Source organism: Nansenia antarctica (assembly GCF_963989245.1).
Source record: "Nansenia antarctica genome assembly, chromosome: 5".
NCBI classification, from domain to species: Eukaryota; Metazoa; Chordata; class Actinopteri; order Argentiniformes; family Microstomatidae; genus Nansenia; species Nansenia antarctica.
The window spans coordinates 7579203-7598232 of NC_137690.1; the positions used below are offsets into that span (position 1 = coordinate 7579203).

General features: G+C 43.6%; 2 protein-coding genes across 2 annotated transcripts in view; one reads left to right on the forward strand and one right to left on the reverse strand.

The window, feature by feature from the left end:
- The window catches only part of mctp1a (multiple C2 domains, transmembrane 1a), a gene marked incomplete at both ends in the record, with an annotated part of 145802 nt that overhangs the window by 110499 nt on the left and 16273 nt on the right, over positions 1 to 19030 (reverse strand). The window contains one exon of the mRNA XM_080530635.1: positions 2388 to 2505. Coding sequence (XP_080386761.1) covers positions 2388 to 2505 — 118 coding nt within the window. The remainder of the gene's footprint in view (positions 1 to 2387; positions 2506 to 19030) is intronic.
- Positions 4810 to 19030, forward strand: part of LOC308159087 (butyrophilin subfamily 1 member A1-like) — a gene marked incomplete at both ends in the record, with an annotated part of 19515 nt that continues 5294 nt past the window's right edge. The window contains 2 exons of the mRNA XM_080532843.1: positions 4810 to 5503; positions 5657 to 6172. Coding sequence (XP_080388969.1) covers positions 4810 to 5503; positions 5657 to 6172 — 1210 coding nt within the window. The remainder of the gene's footprint in view (positions 5504 to 5656; positions 6173 to 19030) is intronic.

Below are 19030 nucleotides of genomic sequence, written 5' to 3' on the forward strand. Positions count from 1 at the left end.
CAAGCGCACACACACACAGACACACGTACGCACACAAGTTTTAAAAGTGTACACAGTAGGGAATGGTAACATAAAAGAGCTATCCTGCTGCATCAATCCCAGCCCTCCTGGGGAGTTGGGAGGTGGTGGTCTCAGCCAGGTCTCAGCCCTGTCGCAGCCTAACAAGCAGACTGGCCGTCCCACAGGATACCCTGGGAGCTCCAGATGAAGGAAAGCTACTGTGGACAGAAGCTGTTTCTACCCTCTATGACAGATCTCATAGACAACAAAGGCCTGAGGTCTAGATGAGGAGATATCTCAGAGAACCGGGTAGAGTTATGTCCATCTGTACATCCTCCTCCTCCTCCTCCTCCTCCTCCTCCTCCTCTTGTAGAGGGGCAGATTGGTCACAGAGACAGGCTTTATTACTGGTGCCTTTGGCTCCAGATCAACACAAGCGCACGCACGGACGCACGCACGCGGGCGCTCGCACACACACATACTGTATGGGCGCTCACGCACACAAACAAACACACACACGCACGCGGGAGCTTGCACGCACACACACACACACACACACACACACACAGAAACACACAGAAACACACACACACGCGGGCGCTCGCACACACACACACACACACACACACACACACACACAAAAACACACACACACACACACACACACACACACACACACACACACAGTGATGATTCATGCCTGGGCAACATGGTCAGTAATGCTGCCACAGGCTCACAAGGAGGATCATGGGGCTTTGGCTCAGAGACTCTCCCTGCTCATCTTCCTGGTAAGACAGGAAGGAGCTCTGTCCGTCCTCAGACACGATCTGAAGGTCAGAAATAACTAGAACCTTCCAGGAGCCCCAGAGGTCGGCCTTTTTTTGAGTAAATAAAAGCTACACCCTACTATAATAAATGGGCATTTCACTTTGTTTTCATTTTGTTTTTGTGGAGGGTGACAGGAGGGTGACATTGTAATGCAATAGGAAACATGGAGAGCTATACTTGGAAAGAACTTGGAAAGACTCAGGAATGCTCAGGGCATTCTGCTTCCGAATAATTCAGCTCTCAATTATAGCTCTCTCTGCTGCCAGACTGGGAGCGCCGTCTCTCAGAGAGACTCAGCATTCCCAAATGAGCTGTCCAGATGAGGCCAGGGAGGAACAGGTGAGCTGCTCACCTCAATTCTCACTGCTCATTATCCATAGAGAGAGGGAGAGAGAGGGAGAGAAAGAGAGTTGGGGAGAGAGAGACACACACACAGAGAGGGAGAGAGAGAGGGAAAGAGAGAGAGAGAGTGGGAGACAGAGAGACACACACAGAGAGGGAGAGAGAGATGGAAAGAGAGAGAGAGAAAGGGGGAAAGAGAGAGAGAGAGAAAGAAAGAGAGAGAGAGAGAGAGAGAGAGAGAGAGAGAGAGGAGAGAAAGAGAGTTGGGGAGAGAGAGAGAGACAGAGAGAGAGGGAGAGAGAGAGAAAGAAATAAAGAGAGAGAGAGAGAGAGAGAGAGAGAGAGAGAGAGAGAGAGAGAGAGAGAGAGACAGAAAGCAGAATAGAGACTATGCAGGCTTGCCACATTAACACATTAACTGCTAATGAGACCATTACTGTCTAAAGTTATAGGTACCCTGGCAGACACACACACTGCCATAGAGACATCTCCCCTGGCACAAAGAGTCAGAGTCCTCTACCCTTTCTCTAGGACTGCTTGTGGAACTTATTCTTGTGTAAACTTACTTACGTACTCTTACTCGAGATGACTGCGATGTATAATTGATTCACCTCAGACTATTTTTGTACTTCCTTCTGCTTAAATCACTCCGATTAAAAAATAAAGCAGCAGTTATTCAATTGTTAAACATCATAATTGTATCATGTATTAACCACGGAATCAATTATGGTAACACAGGATAAGGCTTAACAGGGCTTGAAACGTTGCCAATGTTCTGACTAAAAACCCATCCTCTACTACTGTTTGTCCTCCTACTTGTTCTCTCAATCTACCGCACTCTCTTTGTAAAAAGATCCTTATCTGTCTCTGTCCTCACACCTTGAACCCTGGAGTGAGGACTGGCGGAGAGCGTGTGCGTGTTGGAGTGAGATACGCCATAAACACAGGCAGAGATAACAGACAGGTAGAGAGAGTAGAGGAAAACAAAAGAGAGAAAGAGAGAGAGAGAGAGAGAAACAGAGTGAGTCAGAAAGAGAAGGGGGCCAGAGAAATCAAGGGAGGGCTATTATTGAAGACTAATAACTGTCCTTGTGAAGACGCAGCCGAGTGTCGAGACGTTCTTGAGGAGCACCAATCAGTCTGATAGAGAGACGGTGAAGAGAGAGAGAGCGGTAAGAAAAAAAGAGATGGATAGAGAGAAGCCCAGCAGTCCCTACCTCCTCTGTCTCTGATGGCCAGATTGTGTCCCTTCTTCAGTATGATGTCGAGCTGGTACATCCTCGGGCTGGCAGGAGGAGGCGGCTCCGCATTACTGGGACCCACGATGTTGATGCCCTGCAAGCGGACGGAGAGACACTTCATTTACATTTTACATTTTACATTTTACATTGGCATTTAGCGGACGCCTTATTCCAAAGCGACTTACAATCAATACATTTGACTAAGTAAGTGAATCGTCCATCCACTATTCATAGCAGGAAAAAGTACTCAGGCCTGAGGATATTGGCAGTCGTCGTGCTAGAAGTATATTGACTCAGGAGAAACAGTATAGGGGGGAGGGGAGTAGGTGTCTCGGCAGCGACAGCTATGAGAATGCCGCAGAGACACAGTACACCATAACACAACACAACGCTTACAGTATGCCACCTGTGTAAACATACACACAAGCATTTTGAAACACATTAGAACACACAGATTAGAAACATCAATAGTGTTCATCAATCAAGCAGGTGTTGGCTAAGACTAGGCACTAAACTTCCACCCCCCCATCTGCAAAGCCGTCAGCTTGGAACACTGTTTAGGCGGCCACAAAATAAAAAAATCTGGGGGAAAAAAACAATTAGACAAACTGGAAAACGACACGTCCCTACAGTCGAAGCCAGGCTGTAATTACTAGTAAAAAGTCATAAAACGATTAGTACTTTCAGCAGTAATGGATTGCATTCATATGATGCTTTTCAAAGTGCTTTGAGCTCTTTCGCCTACATGGTGTTCCCTCATAGTGGTCCTGTGGCTTGGACTGTACTGCGCGTCCCTCTGGGTCTAGCCTGACGTAGGAAGCTCATTAGAGGGCTACGCTACCTCGGAGGTCTGCTAGCTAGGAGAGGACTAGGCCAGGAGTTCTGCTATAGAGAGCACTAGTCGGTCTCTCTCCCTCCCTCCCTCTCTCTCCCTCTCTTCTCCATTAGATAAGGCTGCGTGGGTTCCCCTGTCACGTCTCTGCTGCTCTCTTGAGACTCTATCTAAGAATAGCCACCTTGGCGTGAGCTAGCATCAGAGGATCTGAGTCGCGCCCACAGAGAGAGCGGCCACAGAGAGGCCAGGAGGATTTAATGCAGGGTCATCTCATGACCAACAGCACTAAAACGTTCCCTCCCACATACATATCTCTTGTTTTATTGTATTGTATTCTATTTACTACTGTTTTTATGTTCAGCACTTGGAGTTGCATTCGATGCATGGCTTGTGCTATGTGAATTAAAGTTGGTTTGATTGATTGCACAGTATGGATTTACAAGCACAGGAATAGTGTAGGCATTGACATGAGGAAATACACAGCACTGGATTTGATGAGTTATAGAAGAATGACTGCTTTTCCTCAATAGTTATTTTTTTCTCATAAATATATATTTTTTATTGTTGTTTGAAGTTATGTCTCTCAGTCAAAGTCAAAGTCAACTTTATTGTCAATCCAATATATGTACAGACATACAGAGGGCTGAAATTGCATGAAAACAGTGGGCAGAAATTGCGTCCAAAGGTGTATGGATCCTCTGTCTGGGGTTTGTCTTTACCTCTCCATGTTTCATACAGATGCATACTACAGAAGGGAACTCCCTGACATGTTAATGGTTAACTCCTAATCAATGTATCGTACCCTTTGTCATCTCTGTGTACTGTAAAAAGATGCATTCAAGAATACAGAAAGACACTCGTGAACATGTAAATATTTAACTAGCCTCGTGCTCTTCAGCATTACAATACTTTCTCTTTCTACTGTAAGAATGGAGTGGCAGAATATTCGTCTGACACATTAAGCAGTTAGACAAAAGATTATCAGTAAAAGAACGATCATATAAATTATAATCGACTGTATCATCTATGATCTATACTTGGTTGTTCTTGCGACTGCTACTTTCCTAGAGACCTAGGTACGAGGAGAGGACAGAAGGTGTAAACTATCCTAAAGCTATTGTCGCTGGCAGAGAACCATCTTAACATCAGGTGAGAGAGGTCTGTACCCCACATGAGATGAAACTAAGTCAATTCATGAGTTTCTATATAATTATAATAATAAAATATATATCTAGCATTGTAACTGCCAATGGACCCTGGCCCTAGAATACTTTTCTTGCGATGACTGATAGATAGATGATTCACTTACTTAGACAAATGTATTTGTTGTAAGTCGCTTTGGATAAGGGTGTCTGCTAAATGGCATAGTCTCTCTAGATTTACATACATAGGTTAATGGACAGCCCTTGAAAACGTAGACGTTTCCCTTTTTTTTTCTTTACCAGGCTAACTAGTCCTCGCTCTTTGGTTAGAGCTAAAAAAGGGGTACTTTTTTGTACCAAAAAAGGTTAATGGTCATTATGATTTATATTGCTGTGTTTCTGATTGTCTCTTTCAGGAACGATGGTGACTCTATCAGAGTGTCTGTGTGTGACTCTCCTGCTTCTTCTACACAGAGCAGGAGGCTCTGAGAGGTTTGAGGTTGTCAGTCCCTCACGTATGTTTGCTACGGCTGGTGATGACATCATCCTGCCCTGTCACCTCAAACCCAACACCAGTGCTGTGAACATGACAGTGGATTGGATTAGACCCCACCTCTCAGAGAATCGTGTCCATCGTTACCAAGACAGCAGAGACAAAAGAGAAGATCAGATCTGGTCCTATAGGGGAAGGACATCTTTGTTTAAAGAGGAACTGAGGAGAGGCAACACCTCCTTGAAACTGACCAGGGTACAAGGATATGATGATGGACCTTATACATGTCTCATTCAGTCCAAGGCCTGGTATGATGATTCCACTATTCAACTCTATGTTACGTCACTAGGATCCCAGCCAGTGGTCTCCATTGAAGGACACAGAGAGGGAGGGATGGGTCTGCTGTGTGAATCTAAAGGCTGGCACCCTGAGCCTGAGATGGTGTGGCAGGACAGTGAAGGAGTCACTCTCTCTGCTGGACCTCCTCAGACACACAGGGACTATGAGGGACTCTACACAGTCAAACTACGTATCATTGTACAGAAGACCAACACCAACAACTATATCTGTAGAGTTCAACCGAATCTGGCCAAGATGTTGGAGACAGAGTGTCACGTCCCTAGTGAGCTGTTTGATCAAACACACCAATGGAAAGTAGCTGTTGGTTTGTCCACCACTCTGGGAGCTCTCAATGTGATTGGATTTGCTGTAATCCTATTTTTATACTTTTCTTTTTCACGTAAAGTGGATTATATGAAAACTATGTGGAGACCAGATTATGAAATCAGCAGGAAAGAAGCAAGAGCTGTGGATGTGACTCTAGACCCTGATACTGCACATTCCAGTCTCATCCTATCTCAGGACGGGAAACAAGTGAGAAAGGGAGACAAAGAACTGGCAGTCTCTGAAAACCTTAAGAGGTTCGTCAAATGTCCCAGCGTCCTGGGAAAGGAGGGGTTTTCCTCTGGGAGGTTTTACTACGAGGTGGAGGTGAAAGGGAAGGATAAGTGGGATATAGGAGTGGCCAGAGAGTCCATCATCAGGACGGGTCAGATTACACTGTGTCCTAGTAATGGATACTGGACTGTGACTCTGAGAAACGGGGATAAGTATGAGGCACTTGAGGACCTACCTGTCGAGCTCTCCCTGAGACAGAAGCCCCAGAAGGTGGGGGTGTTTGTGGACTATGAGGAGAGACAGGTGTCCTTCTTCAATGTGGAGGCCAGGTCTCACATCTACACTTTCACTGGCTGCACATTCACTGGCAGAATCCATCCATGCTTTGGCCCATGTAATAACTATAATGGTAGCAACTCAGGGTCAATGATAATCTCTCCTATAGACTGACTGTTTGAAATCAAACAAGGTCAATGTAGTGGTAGCAAGAAGACACAAGACTCGCTTTCAGTGTCTGTGCGTGCTATTCTCATTTTGTGTTGATAATGATTCTATTTTAACATGATGTATTTGAGAGGCGCGCGCACACACACACACACACACACACACTCACACACACACACACACACACACACACACACACACACACACACACACACACACACACACACACACACACACACACACACACACATACACACACACACACACACACACACCACAGTGGAGTTTAAGTGGATTTGCATAGTGTATGATTAGATGCCAGAGCTCTTTAAACAAGCTATTATAGAAACATCAATGAGCCACAGGCTACATCAAGCAAACGACAAACAAATACAGCAACATATAAATGACCTGCCCAGGACAGCATGTAAACACTGAGAATTAACAAGCAATTGCAATGGATCTTTTCAGTCGGGCAGGTCAAACTAACAAGCAGAAATGCACCCACCTGTAACATCCAAAATACTGTATGCTTGTTCAATCCATGGCTTTATCTGATATAATCACTGGGTGTTTTTTTGTGTCCATTCTGATTTATGCTAGTATATATTCTTAGAATTGTATCATGAGCACACACCTGTTGTAATGAAATGTTGTGAAATGTATAATGTGAATTAGTAAAGTGTGCTGGGGACACTCTGGGAGGGGAGGGAGGGAGGGAGGGAGGGAGGGAGGGAGGGAGGGAGGGAGAGTACAGCGGAGAAGGCTAGGGAATTTGATTACAATGTGTGTGTGTGTGTGTGGGGGGGGGGGGGTGTATTTATACTTTACTATATTATAGCTCCTTTGTCAATATTCACATTTGTTATTCATGCCAATAAAGCTCATTGAATGGAGATGACCTGGGCTCGTGTGTGTGTGTGCATATCAGACACGTATATGGAGCAGTGTGTGTGTGTGTGTGTAGTGTGTGTGTGTGTGTGTGTGTGTGTGTGTGTGTGTGTGTGTGTGTGTGTAGTGTGTGTGTGTGTGTGTGTGTGTGTGTACGAGCTCACAGGAGAATTAGAGAGTTACTTTGGTGGTTTGAGTCTGTAAGCCCATGGCTTTTGTTCTCTCTGAAACACTCACAAGAGATTAAGAGAGTACAGTATCAATGGGGCTGCGTTTGTACTATAATACCATGTATTCGTAGTACCATTATTAGCTTCTTTTCTTTCTTTTTTTTCTTTATTTAAATCTGTATGATCCCAGCCAGTGGTCTCCATTGAGGGACACAGAGAGGGAGGGGTGGGTCTGCTGTGTGAATCTAAAGGCTGGCAGCCTGAACCTGAGTACTGATGGATAGATGATCACTTACTTAGACAAATGTAGGCTATTTGTGCTATTTGCTGTAAGTCGCTTTGGATAAATGCGTCTGCTAAATGCCAAAAATATAAATGTAAATGTAAAACCATCTCTTCAGGCTACATCTCAACTGTCCCTCCTAAAGACCTCTACATCCCCACTACCCCCCTGTACAGTTTCTCCATTGTAAATAAATACATACAATAAATAATAATAACAATAACAATAATTCCTTCTTCATTGTGACTGCCAATGGCCCCTGGTCCTAGCATATCATTTTTTTAGACTGATGGATAGATGATTTACTTCCTCGGCTAGGCTGTTATGGAACAACTATAGTGGATTATTTGTCTAAATTGTGTTAAAATGTGTGCGTCAATATGGTGGATTCTTCTTATGATTGTGTTAAAGTATGTGTGTGTGTTAAATGTGTAGAGCGGGATGCCTGTAACCTCCCCCTAAACCCTCACAGCCCCAAGGAGGTCATAAATGTTTATGATGCCCCAAGAGTAAACAGGGGAAGGGTCAAGGAATGTAGGGTAAGAGAGTTGATCAAGTTTAGCTGGAAGTTTAGAAAAGGTTTAATGGTCTGTGTTGACGGCTGTTCGAGAGCTCCTTTGCAAACAAACTCGCCTGCATTGTTCTCAATAAAGGCTTTCTTTTGAATAGTCACCAGCTCCGGTTTCTTTGATTATTTGTTATTATTGCTTAATTAAGTATTATAGTTTAATGAATTAGAGTAAAAGATTTTCGATTGACATAGTTGGCACCCCAGGTGGGACCGGGAGAAGGACCGACCTGTTGTGTTTTCCCTGAGACAGAAGCCCCAGAAGGTGGGGGGGGGGGGGGGTTGTGGATGGTGTATGATTCGATTTAAATGTACATTTAAATAATAAGACTTTTTTCCAAAGCGACTTACAATAAGTACATTTGTCTAAGTAGGTGAATCAACTATACAACAGTGAAACCTTCGGTAAGTGCACACTTTTGTGTAGGGTTTTAGGGTTGGAGAGGTCTGAGGAGGGAGAGCCCAGGTGTAAACTGACAACCTGACCGTTTCCCTACAACCCCTCTTTGGGTTGTAGGGAAACAGACATTGTCCCAAAAAAGAACGTGGATATTGAAGAAGATAAAGAAGAAGATATTGTACAATCATCAATGGGCCACTTGAAGCATGAAAAAACTAATAGATACAACACCATAATATTATGAATACACTGCCCAGGACAAATGCCCAGGGCAGCATGTAAACATCGAGAACAAACAAGCAATTGCAATGGATTTTACAGTCAGGCAGGTCAAACTAACAAGCGGCTCTGCCTCTCTCAGTATGCCGTAGATGTAACGGTACAGTGCATGGTACAAATCTCTGGTGACTCACAAGTTTATCTGTATTTGAGAATTCGTGAAGAAACCAAAACTGACATCTGCAGAGATTCCCCTGACGGTTCGGAAAACGAAGAGCTCAGCCTTTCTCGCTGACGAGGGTGAGAGAGTCAGCAGCACGCGTCCCCAGGACGAGATGGAACGCGCAGTGCATTCAAATGACAACACAAGTGGCCAGTATTCAAAATGTGGACTGTCTCAGTTTTCTTTTCCGACAGTAAGTAGATGGGAAAACGAAAAACTAGACAAAACCAGTTTTGCATGTGAACAAAAATACCTTTAACCACATTCTACAGACCAAACTATCCAAACAATCCAAACTATCCAGCTGCAACACAGCATGACTGAACACATTATCAATCAATCAATCAATCAATCAAACTTAACTTTGACCTTCTGAACTTTGACCAAACTTAACTCCTCGACCTTCTGATCACCAGTCCAGCTCACTATCCACTAGGGCCACACCACAACCCCATGGTGGCCTAAACCTAAACCAAAGAGACCACCGTAGTGAAAGGTTAACTAGGAGTGGCCAGAGAGTCCATCGTCACTGTGTCCAGAGGATGGAGACTGGACTGTGATTCCGAGGGTTGTCAGAATCTGAATCAGAATCAAGTTTATTGTAACATCCCATTCAAGTTCAAGTTCAAGTTTATTGTCATATGTATTAATACAATGACATTCTTCAGCCTCGTCTCTCTCTGTAGTATCACACAAAACAAACATCGTCCACAATACAAACAAAACAACAATACAGTACAAGGTGCTTAGTGCAGGGTGTAAAGGTCTTAGTGCAGGGTGTTAAGTGCCAAGTGCAGTGCGCATGGTTCAGCTGTTCAGCAACCTAACTGCCTGTGGGAAGAAACTATTTCTGAGGCGGGTGGTCTGTGAGTACTTCTATAGCGTTTTCGGGATGGGAGGAGTGCGAATAGTGCATAGGCAGGGTGGCTGGTGTCTTTAATGATGTTTTGAGCTTTCTTTATACAGCGGGTGCTGTAGATGTTATCGAGTTGTGGCAGTTCTGTGTTGATTATTTGGGCCGTTATGCAAGTATAAAAGAGGCTTCGGTTCCTCGGCATTGCAGCGACAAGAGAAAATAGCAATAGTCAAATAAAATACGACAAGAAACAATAGAGTAGTATAATAATAGAAATAATACAGAAATAGCATGAGTATAGCCCTGAGGTAGCAGTAGATGACAGCCGGTAAGGCATAAGACACACAGTATCTGTAGGGAGGAGATGTTAGGTGGGTGTTGTCACCCTTCTACAGCTGCAGTTCATCCAGTGAAACTGATCAGTGTTTAGCAGAGGATGTCTCCTCTGTCCCCTTGTGTTCAATGGACTGGACCATCACTGGAGGGTTACACACTGTACTATAATATCCCAGATACACAATTGCAGAGAGAGAGAGAGAGAGAGAGAGAGAGAGAGAGAGAGAGAGAGAGAGATGAGAGAGAGAGAGAGAGAGAGAGAGAGAGAGAGAGAGAGAGGGTAGGGGGCGTTCATACGGGGGCTTCATATTTCAACCAGACATCATATTTCACCTGTGACTTCAACAAGCTAGAAAAACAAAGAACAACACAGTCAGTCTGAGTCAATCTCTCAGACTCTCTCTGCCACTTCCTCCGATTTCCTGAGGGGCTGCTATTTTAGTAGGTTGAGCTGTGTCATTTCCATATTTCTGCACTTTGTATGTGACATATTCATCCCCAGTTATTGTTTTCCATCATAGTTTCACAAGCAACCATCAACCAATCTGTTGTATGTTTTTTAAATTTGTACATATATTGTTATTGTTTACTGTAAAACACAATTGAATTGTACTTCTATATTAAATGTTCAGCACACATTAGCTGTTCTCCTTATTGTTCCTTATGACCCCCCCCCCCCACACACACACACCCTTCCCGCTTTCTTTCCAATTCTCTTTCCCCTTTTCTTTGGAAATACAATCGTTTCCAATCCAAACAGCTTCTCATGTGGCAGTGAACATTTGTAGCAAGTTTGACTGTTCTCTCTCTGTGTGTGTGTGTGTGTGTGTGTGTGTGTGTGTGTGTGTGTGTGTGTGCGCGCGTGCGTGCGTGCGCGCAAGTGAGACCTGCTAGCCTTGTATAACGATTAAAGAGGAGTGTGTTTGTAGGAAGAGGATTTGAGCCCTCATGAATAAGGAATGATGATGATAGAGTTTCTGTCTTCCTGTATGAGAGATTATAGTTAATATTCAATAAGTTATTCCACACCACGAGATTCCATTATCTCACTCTCTCTATCTATCTCTGTCTAGGATAAAGTCCAGAAGGAAGGAGCGGGGTCAAGGTCAATTGCACATACTATAAACATATTGTACAAACAGTCCCACTTAGGAGCTTAGTTTCACTTCACTTAGTATTCATCTCTCTCTCTCTCTCTCTCTCTCTCTCTCTCTCTCTCTCTCTCTCTCTCTCTCTCTCTCTCTCTCTCTCTCTCTCTCTCTCTCTCTCTCTCTCTCTCTCTCTCTCTCTCTCTCTCTCTCTCTCTCTCTCTCTCTCTCTCTCTCTCTCTCTCTCTCTCTCTCTCTCTCTCTCTCTCTCTCTCTCTCTCTCTCTCTCTCTCTCTCTCTCTCTCTCTCTCTCTCTCTCTCTCTCTCTCTCTCTCTCTCTCTCTCTCTCTCTCTCTCTCTCTCTCTCTCTCTCCACCCCCCATGGCGAGATCAAAAGAGCTCCCTGAGACCTTCAGAATGAAGGTTGTAGATGCATATGAGTCTGGGAAGCGGTTTAAAAATATCTCCAAACAATTAGAAATCAGTCATTCCACTGTCAAGAACATTTAAAACAACTGCCAACATGGCCAGGTCAGGCCGTCCTAGCAAGTTCAGCCTAAGAGCAGACCACAAGATCCTTAAAGAAGTCTCCAACAACAAGGCGCCATCAACAATCCTAAAATGTCATCACTGGACCTATAAGTTGCTCTTGCCACAGTTGATGTCAAAGTACATGCATCTACCATCAGAAAGAGACTGCACCAGTTTGATTTTCATGGGAGGTGTGCAAATCCTTGCTGTCAAAAAACCCCACCAGAGCAAGACTAATGTTTGCCAGGGAACACCTAGACAAACACCAGTACTTCTGGAACAATGTGCTTTATGTACAATGTAACAGAAGACATCACAAGATCCTCATACCGACTGTGAAGCATGGGAGTTGAAATGTCATGGTTTGGGGTTAGGATTAGGGTTATTCAAAGTCCGGATTTTAATCCTATTGAGATATTGTGGGATGATTTGAAACGGGCTGTGCATGCAAGACACCCCTCAAACATCAGACAGCTGAAGAAATTCTGCATGGAGGAGTGGAAAAAACGTTCTACCAGTCGATGTCAGATGATAACAAAGTTAAATAAAAAAGTCAATTACATCATCTTTATCTATTAGATATCGTTTGAAAGAAGATCAAATACTGATTTTCTTAAAAAATAACAAAATATTTCAATTCCTTCACATGACTGTATATTGTCCCAGCGGAAACTGGCGTGCACACTACACACACACACACACTACACACTACACACACTCTACACACACTCTACACACACACACACACACACACACACACACACACACACTCGCTCTCAGCTGTGAGTTCACGTCACTGCTTCCCACTTCGTCAAACTAGGACCTGCTTCTTAAAGTCTTCTAAATCTAGCGGAAATTAACTAAGGATAATAAACTAGGCTATCATACATTTCGTGCGGCTATCCGTCATGTCAGAGCTGTCGTTATAAAGGCATTAGACCACGCTTGGCCCTGAGCGGACTGCTGCTGCATCACGCTCTCGTTTCTCAGCTAGCTGGCAGGTAATTTCCACTCTTCACAGACTCCTTTGTTACCCAACCTGTTCATTATAGCAGTCTTAGCCCCTACGGCAGGACACAACAGCAGGGCAGACTTCCTGTCCCAGTGTCCCATCCTTTGGATGAGTTTCCTCTCACTTCTTCTCTACCTCCATCCCCTCCTCTCTGCATTCGCAGACATATTTGTATTCTTTAGCGTTTCCTTGTAAAAGTGTTTATTTTTATTTTAAAACTTTTATTTTATTTATTTCTTCTTCTTTATGTGTGTCTTTGTGCTTGCGTTGTTAGGATTGTGTATATTGCGATTCTACTGCCTTTTATTGTGATGTTAATCCATGTACAGCACTTCGGTCAGCGGAAGTTGTTTTAAAATGTTCTTTATGAAGAAACTTGACTTGACTTGACTTGGCTACAGTCTGCTCCATAGCCATGCATGTAGTAGTACGTCATTGGTTGATACACGCCATTGGTCTGCTGTGTTGTGTGTTCAGCCCCTAGGGTCCCTGACAGGGATGTCCCTAGGATGTTGCTATAGGAACAGGTGTGCCTCTGACGGCAACGGAGCACAACCCCTTAGCTGGTTTGCATGAAGAGTGCCTAATGTAGATGGTGGGTACGGCAGGCTGACAGCTGTTTCCTTTGTATGGGTCAATCTGCCGTGGCCTGTTTAGATAGGTAAATACTAGGAGTGAGGGGTGGATGGATGAATACGGTGGCCTATTTGGATAAAAAAGCACCCTGATTTTATGTTTCCATTCAGTCAGATGGCAGGAAAAAACATTAGCATCAGTACAGGGGCGTGTCAGGATCACAGAGGAACTGTGGATGAACCAAAGGACAAGGCCAATTGATACCCGATTCGGGCATGCCATAATCTAAACACAGAGCCAGTGAGCAAATAAATAATAATAATAATAATAATAATAATAATAATAATAATAATAATAATAATAATGCATTTTATTTGTATTGCACTTTTCATTCAAAAGAATCTCAGAGTGCTACAGAGAGAAAAAACAACAACCTAAAAACATAATAAGTTAAAAACAGTAAAAAAAAAAAAAAAAAACAATCACAAGAATGAACACAGGTTCAACAGACAAATAAACCTATTTCACCATACTACAGATAAGCAGTCCTGTTTCTAGAACGGCCATTGGCGGCGCTAAAACATCTGTCAATCAGATTCAACGCTTCTGTCGGTCAATGCGTTAAGCCTTTGTTGACATATAAGCTAGAAGTTTAGCTGTATTAAGAACCAGAGCAGAGCAGCTGCCCCATAAGACATTAGTGGTAAACAAACATTACCCTTGTGATGGCCACTACATTGTGTAAACTGCCCACTGCAATGTGTCCACGAGGGTGGATCAGGTAATCCATTAATCTTATCTCATATTCTTCCTTTACAATCATCAATCCACCTCCTCAAGGCAAACACATCTCATCCTCTGGCCACAGCACGAGTTCTGAAGATGGCGGTCAACGAGTATGGTCACTGTTCTACGATTCCCTCCTCAACTTTGTGTTTTCCTTTGTATTCTAGTGTTAATTGTATATATGTGTGTATACAAACATACAGATTATTGTTTTGGTATTCCTCTATTCCATCGTAACCCTATTTGTGTATTCACTGCACTGTTGAGAGGTAGCTTGTTCATTATCAAACATGTCATTGTACGTTAACTGCTGTATCTGTGCATGTCAAATAAACGTTGTGTTTGATTAATAGACACGACTTCAAGTCAACATCAAATCAAAGTAGTAATGAAAAGATAGTCCTCCACAGGAATACAGTATGAGATTTTATTCTAAACTGTGTAGTCAATATTCAAATAACCATAACAGTAAATATTTATTATATATAAACAATGGTCCTCATCATAAACTCCACAGCTGTAGAGCGTTTGATATTTCACACTGAATCTTTTCATTTTTTCATTTTTCATTTTCATTTCAGCGAACGACTTCAAACATCAAGCCTCAGAGGACACTGCCACTACAGAACATGGCGATCCTCGGCAATCGTCAACAGATAACGCCAATAGCTAGTCGAGTGTTTTGGAAGGCACGACCCCTCTCAGGCGGTATGGTCCATCGCAATATTTCCTGTGAAGTCTACACCGTCTTCAATTAGGGTTCTGTTGACATGAACAGGAAAACCAGAGACGGCTGCGGTAGCACAAACAGAGAAGTGAAAGTAAATCAGACCAAATGGACAGGGCCTGGATGTACAAGGAATTCACTGTCGACTCCAGAGACCAACTTCTCTCTCTCTCTCTGGAAACAACAATAACAACACAATCCAGCCAGGATAGATAGTTTATTAGCCACACGACCAAAGCCGGTGGAATTTGTTCTCAGTACAGATTTTTATACTCTGCAGCACAATAATGACCAAAACAAAGAAGTGCACAAAGGCAACATCAGAGAAAAAGTAGACAACAACAGACAATCATGCAGTTTGATGATTTAACCTTGTAACCTGGATGGGAAAATAATTCTGCTTTAATTAGAGTTTTAGTATAGTTAACTTCATCCCCTTGTTATGTGTCGTATGTTAATCTGAGCTATGATCTGAGCATATCCACATAGAAGTTCAAGGTGCTACCTAATGGCATCCTGCTGTCGCATCTGACAATGATAATAATAACTTTGTATTTGTATAGATTGTATATGATCATCATATACTATACTCTCTCTAGAACCAACAATAACAACACAGTCCCGCCAGGATGCAGTTTATCTGATTCAAAACCATTTCTCATGGGTTAACGGCTGACAAATGAAAAGGCAAAGGGGCAGCATGTGTCTCATATTCATACGCAGGAGAAAGGAGTGGTCGAACCTACTAAAGCCTCTGTATTCAAAAGCCTGTCTGCTTTCAAACACACTGCATGGGGCCAAACTAACTGGGATTAGATTCAACCTCTTTGTCACTGCACAGTGAATACAACCAAATGTATGTGTTGCTCCAGGCACAGGTTCAGCCATAGTCAGCCCCCCTGAGGCACTGAGTGCAGCTCCCTCCTGAGGCGGTGATCGAACCAGCGACCTTCCGATTGCTAGCAGGCCTCTCTAACCTCTAGGCTACCTGCCGCCCCCTAATCAATACAGTAGTAGAACAAAGGTTTTCCACTGCTGAGTAGCTTGGCTTTCATTCTTTGTTTACAGAATACAGTTTAGAGTGAGACTTGGCAGTGAACAATTTGCTGTGTGGAGTGACTTGATTTGTTATAGAGTCAGTCAATATGTACGGTGCACACACAGCAGTACATTTTGTATGCGTTGCTATTTCTCTTTAACCAACAAACAGGCAAAGCAATATGAGGTATTGTAATACAAAGATCAGATCAATTAGCTATTTAAAGATATAGACATACAACATCATAATGGTCTCCCTATATACATATATCCTCAACAATAAACGAAAGTCATAGAACAGACACAGACCTTCTTTCCGTGTCTGTTTGAATATTGATAGCAAGGCAGCCTAAAAGGCAGTACATTTTCAACAGCATTCATATTTCATAATAATATATTTCATATTTCACAAGCTAATATATGGAGCTCATTATTTCTGTTTACGACTTTATTTTCAGCTCGACAATTACTTCACTACCCAGCCCAAGACACTGACTAATCTGTCTTACCCGTAACAGTTCTGGGTCTCATAAATCTGTGTGTGTGTGTGTGTGTGTGTGTGTGTGTGTGTGTGTGTGTGTGTGTGTGTGTGTGTGTGTGTGTGTGCAGAGAAACACACAAACACAAACCGTACACCCACAGAGCCACACTCAACAGCTATTTCCCCCAGGCGATCAGTCATGAACAAGCCCACTGTGGACAATTGCCTGTCATCCCCAAGCACACCCCACGTACATGGACTACCTTAACCGTAAGCTCACAGCCACTTTACTACTTGAAGTATCTATTTTATTATGAGTTGTACTGCTAATTGTATCCTGTACTATTGTCACTTTTTTTAAATTATTATTATCTTAAATTACACCTATTGCCTTATTGTCTTGTGCTGCAATATCAGGAACTAAAGCCTAAGAATTTTACTCTCTTAACTGTGTAATGTGAGGTAACAATAAACTTGAAACACATGCACACATACTGTACATGCACGCACGCACACGCACGCACACGCACGCACACACACACAAACACACACACAAACACACACACACACACACACAAACACACACACACGTACATATACAAATATATATACACACACACTCATCTAATCAAACACCGTCCAGACAGTAATCCACATATAGCTTCAGCTTAATACCTTTTCATTTAATACCTCCAACTTAAGCCCCCTTCCTGCATCCTCCCCCGGCAATGCACGCACACACGCACACTCACACACATGCACGCACACACACACACACACACACACACACACACACACACACACACACACAGCAGACTGGGCAGAGGAAGCCGTCTGAACTATGCCAGGAAGGCTCATTGAATTGCGAGGGGACATTCAATGCTTTTGTGTAATTATTGGACATGTGGGGGCGGTTGAGAGAGGAGGAGAGCCGGAGGCTGTTCCCAGAACACCGTCCAGCGGTGATCCACCTTCTGACTACACTATAGAGACGCTATATATACCCTGGCATTCACACCCTGCATGCATTCACACACACACACACACACACACACATACACACACACACACAAACTCTCCGGCCATCGATATATATCACCGCCCCCTCTCTCTCACCCATCCTTCCTGTCAATCTCTACTGTCTCTATCTCAATGAAGCAGAAATGCCCTAAAAAAACACATTTAAAATCCTAGTCCTTTTCAAGTCCTATCTAGGACATATTTCACATAAACACACTACATGAAGCTAGAACCTCAAAACCACTGACCCCAAAGGCCTCAATGTTTCCCTTAACCCCTGACCCCAATGGTCTCAATGATTCCCTTGACAAGCTCTCCTCTACCCGACAATGACTGAACACGCCCGTGTCTGTCTACGTCAGGAGTTGTGATAATGTTAGAACATCTTCTCCTCTCATTAGAGTTGCCAATTCACAACGGAACTATGAGTCACCTCACACACACACACACACACACACACACACACACACACACACACACACACACACACACACAGCGTTGTTCCTTTAAGACCCATTTTCAAGCAGAACCTGTGGATCACACACAAAAGACTTCACAGAACTCGGAGGCTCCCCACAGTTCAATTACCGCAACTGTTACCGTGACAACATCCAGTCCAGTGTGATTGAAAAAAAATCCCGGAAAGTTATTTCCCATAATTTTCCGTACACAGTAAGAGACCCATTATTACAGCATGGCTCTGGTCAGACTGCACTCAGGCCAGGTACTGTATGGTGAAGGCAGGTGTACTGTAGGGTGAAGGCAGGTGTACTGTAGGGTGAAGGCAGGTGTACTGGATAGTGAAGGCAGGTGTACTGGATGGTGAAGGCAGGTGTACTGGATGGTGAAGGCAGGTGTACTGGATAGTGAAGGCAGGTGTACTGGATGGTGAAGGCAGGTGTACTGTATGGTGTATTTATTTTAGTTTTTGTATACTTTTGGTTGCCTAGTGCCTAGCCTACCTCATTTTACTCAGCAGTTTGCACTCTCTACTACATTTTTAAAATGTGTTTGATGCCTGAGAAGATGCACTATACCCTTTGTTTTGCACTATTACATTAAATTACATGCAAGTGATGGATGGTGAAGGCAGGTGTATTGGATGGTGAAGGCAGGTGTACTGGATGGTGAAGGCAGGTGTACTGGATGGTGAAGGCAGGTGTATTAGATAGTGAAGGCAGGTGTATTAGATAGTGAAGGCAGGTGTACTGGATGGTGAAGGCAGGTGTACTGGATGGTGAAGACAGGTGTATTAGATAGTGAAGGCAGGTGTATTAGATAGTGAAGGCAGGTGTACTGGATGGTGAAGGCAGGTGTACTGGATGGTGAAGGCAGGTGTATTAGATAGTGAAGGCAGGTGTACTGGATGGTGAAGGCAGGTGTACTGGATGGTGAAGGCAGGTGTACTGGATGGTGAAGGCAGGTGTACTGGATGGTGAAGGCAGGTGTACTGGATGGTGAAGGCAGGGGTACTGTAGGGTGAAGGCAGGTGTACTGGATGGTGAAGGCAGGTGTACTGGATGGTGAAGGCAGGTGTACTGGATGGTGAAGGCAGGTGTACTGGATGGTGAAGGCAGGTGTACTGGATGGTGAAGGCAGGTGT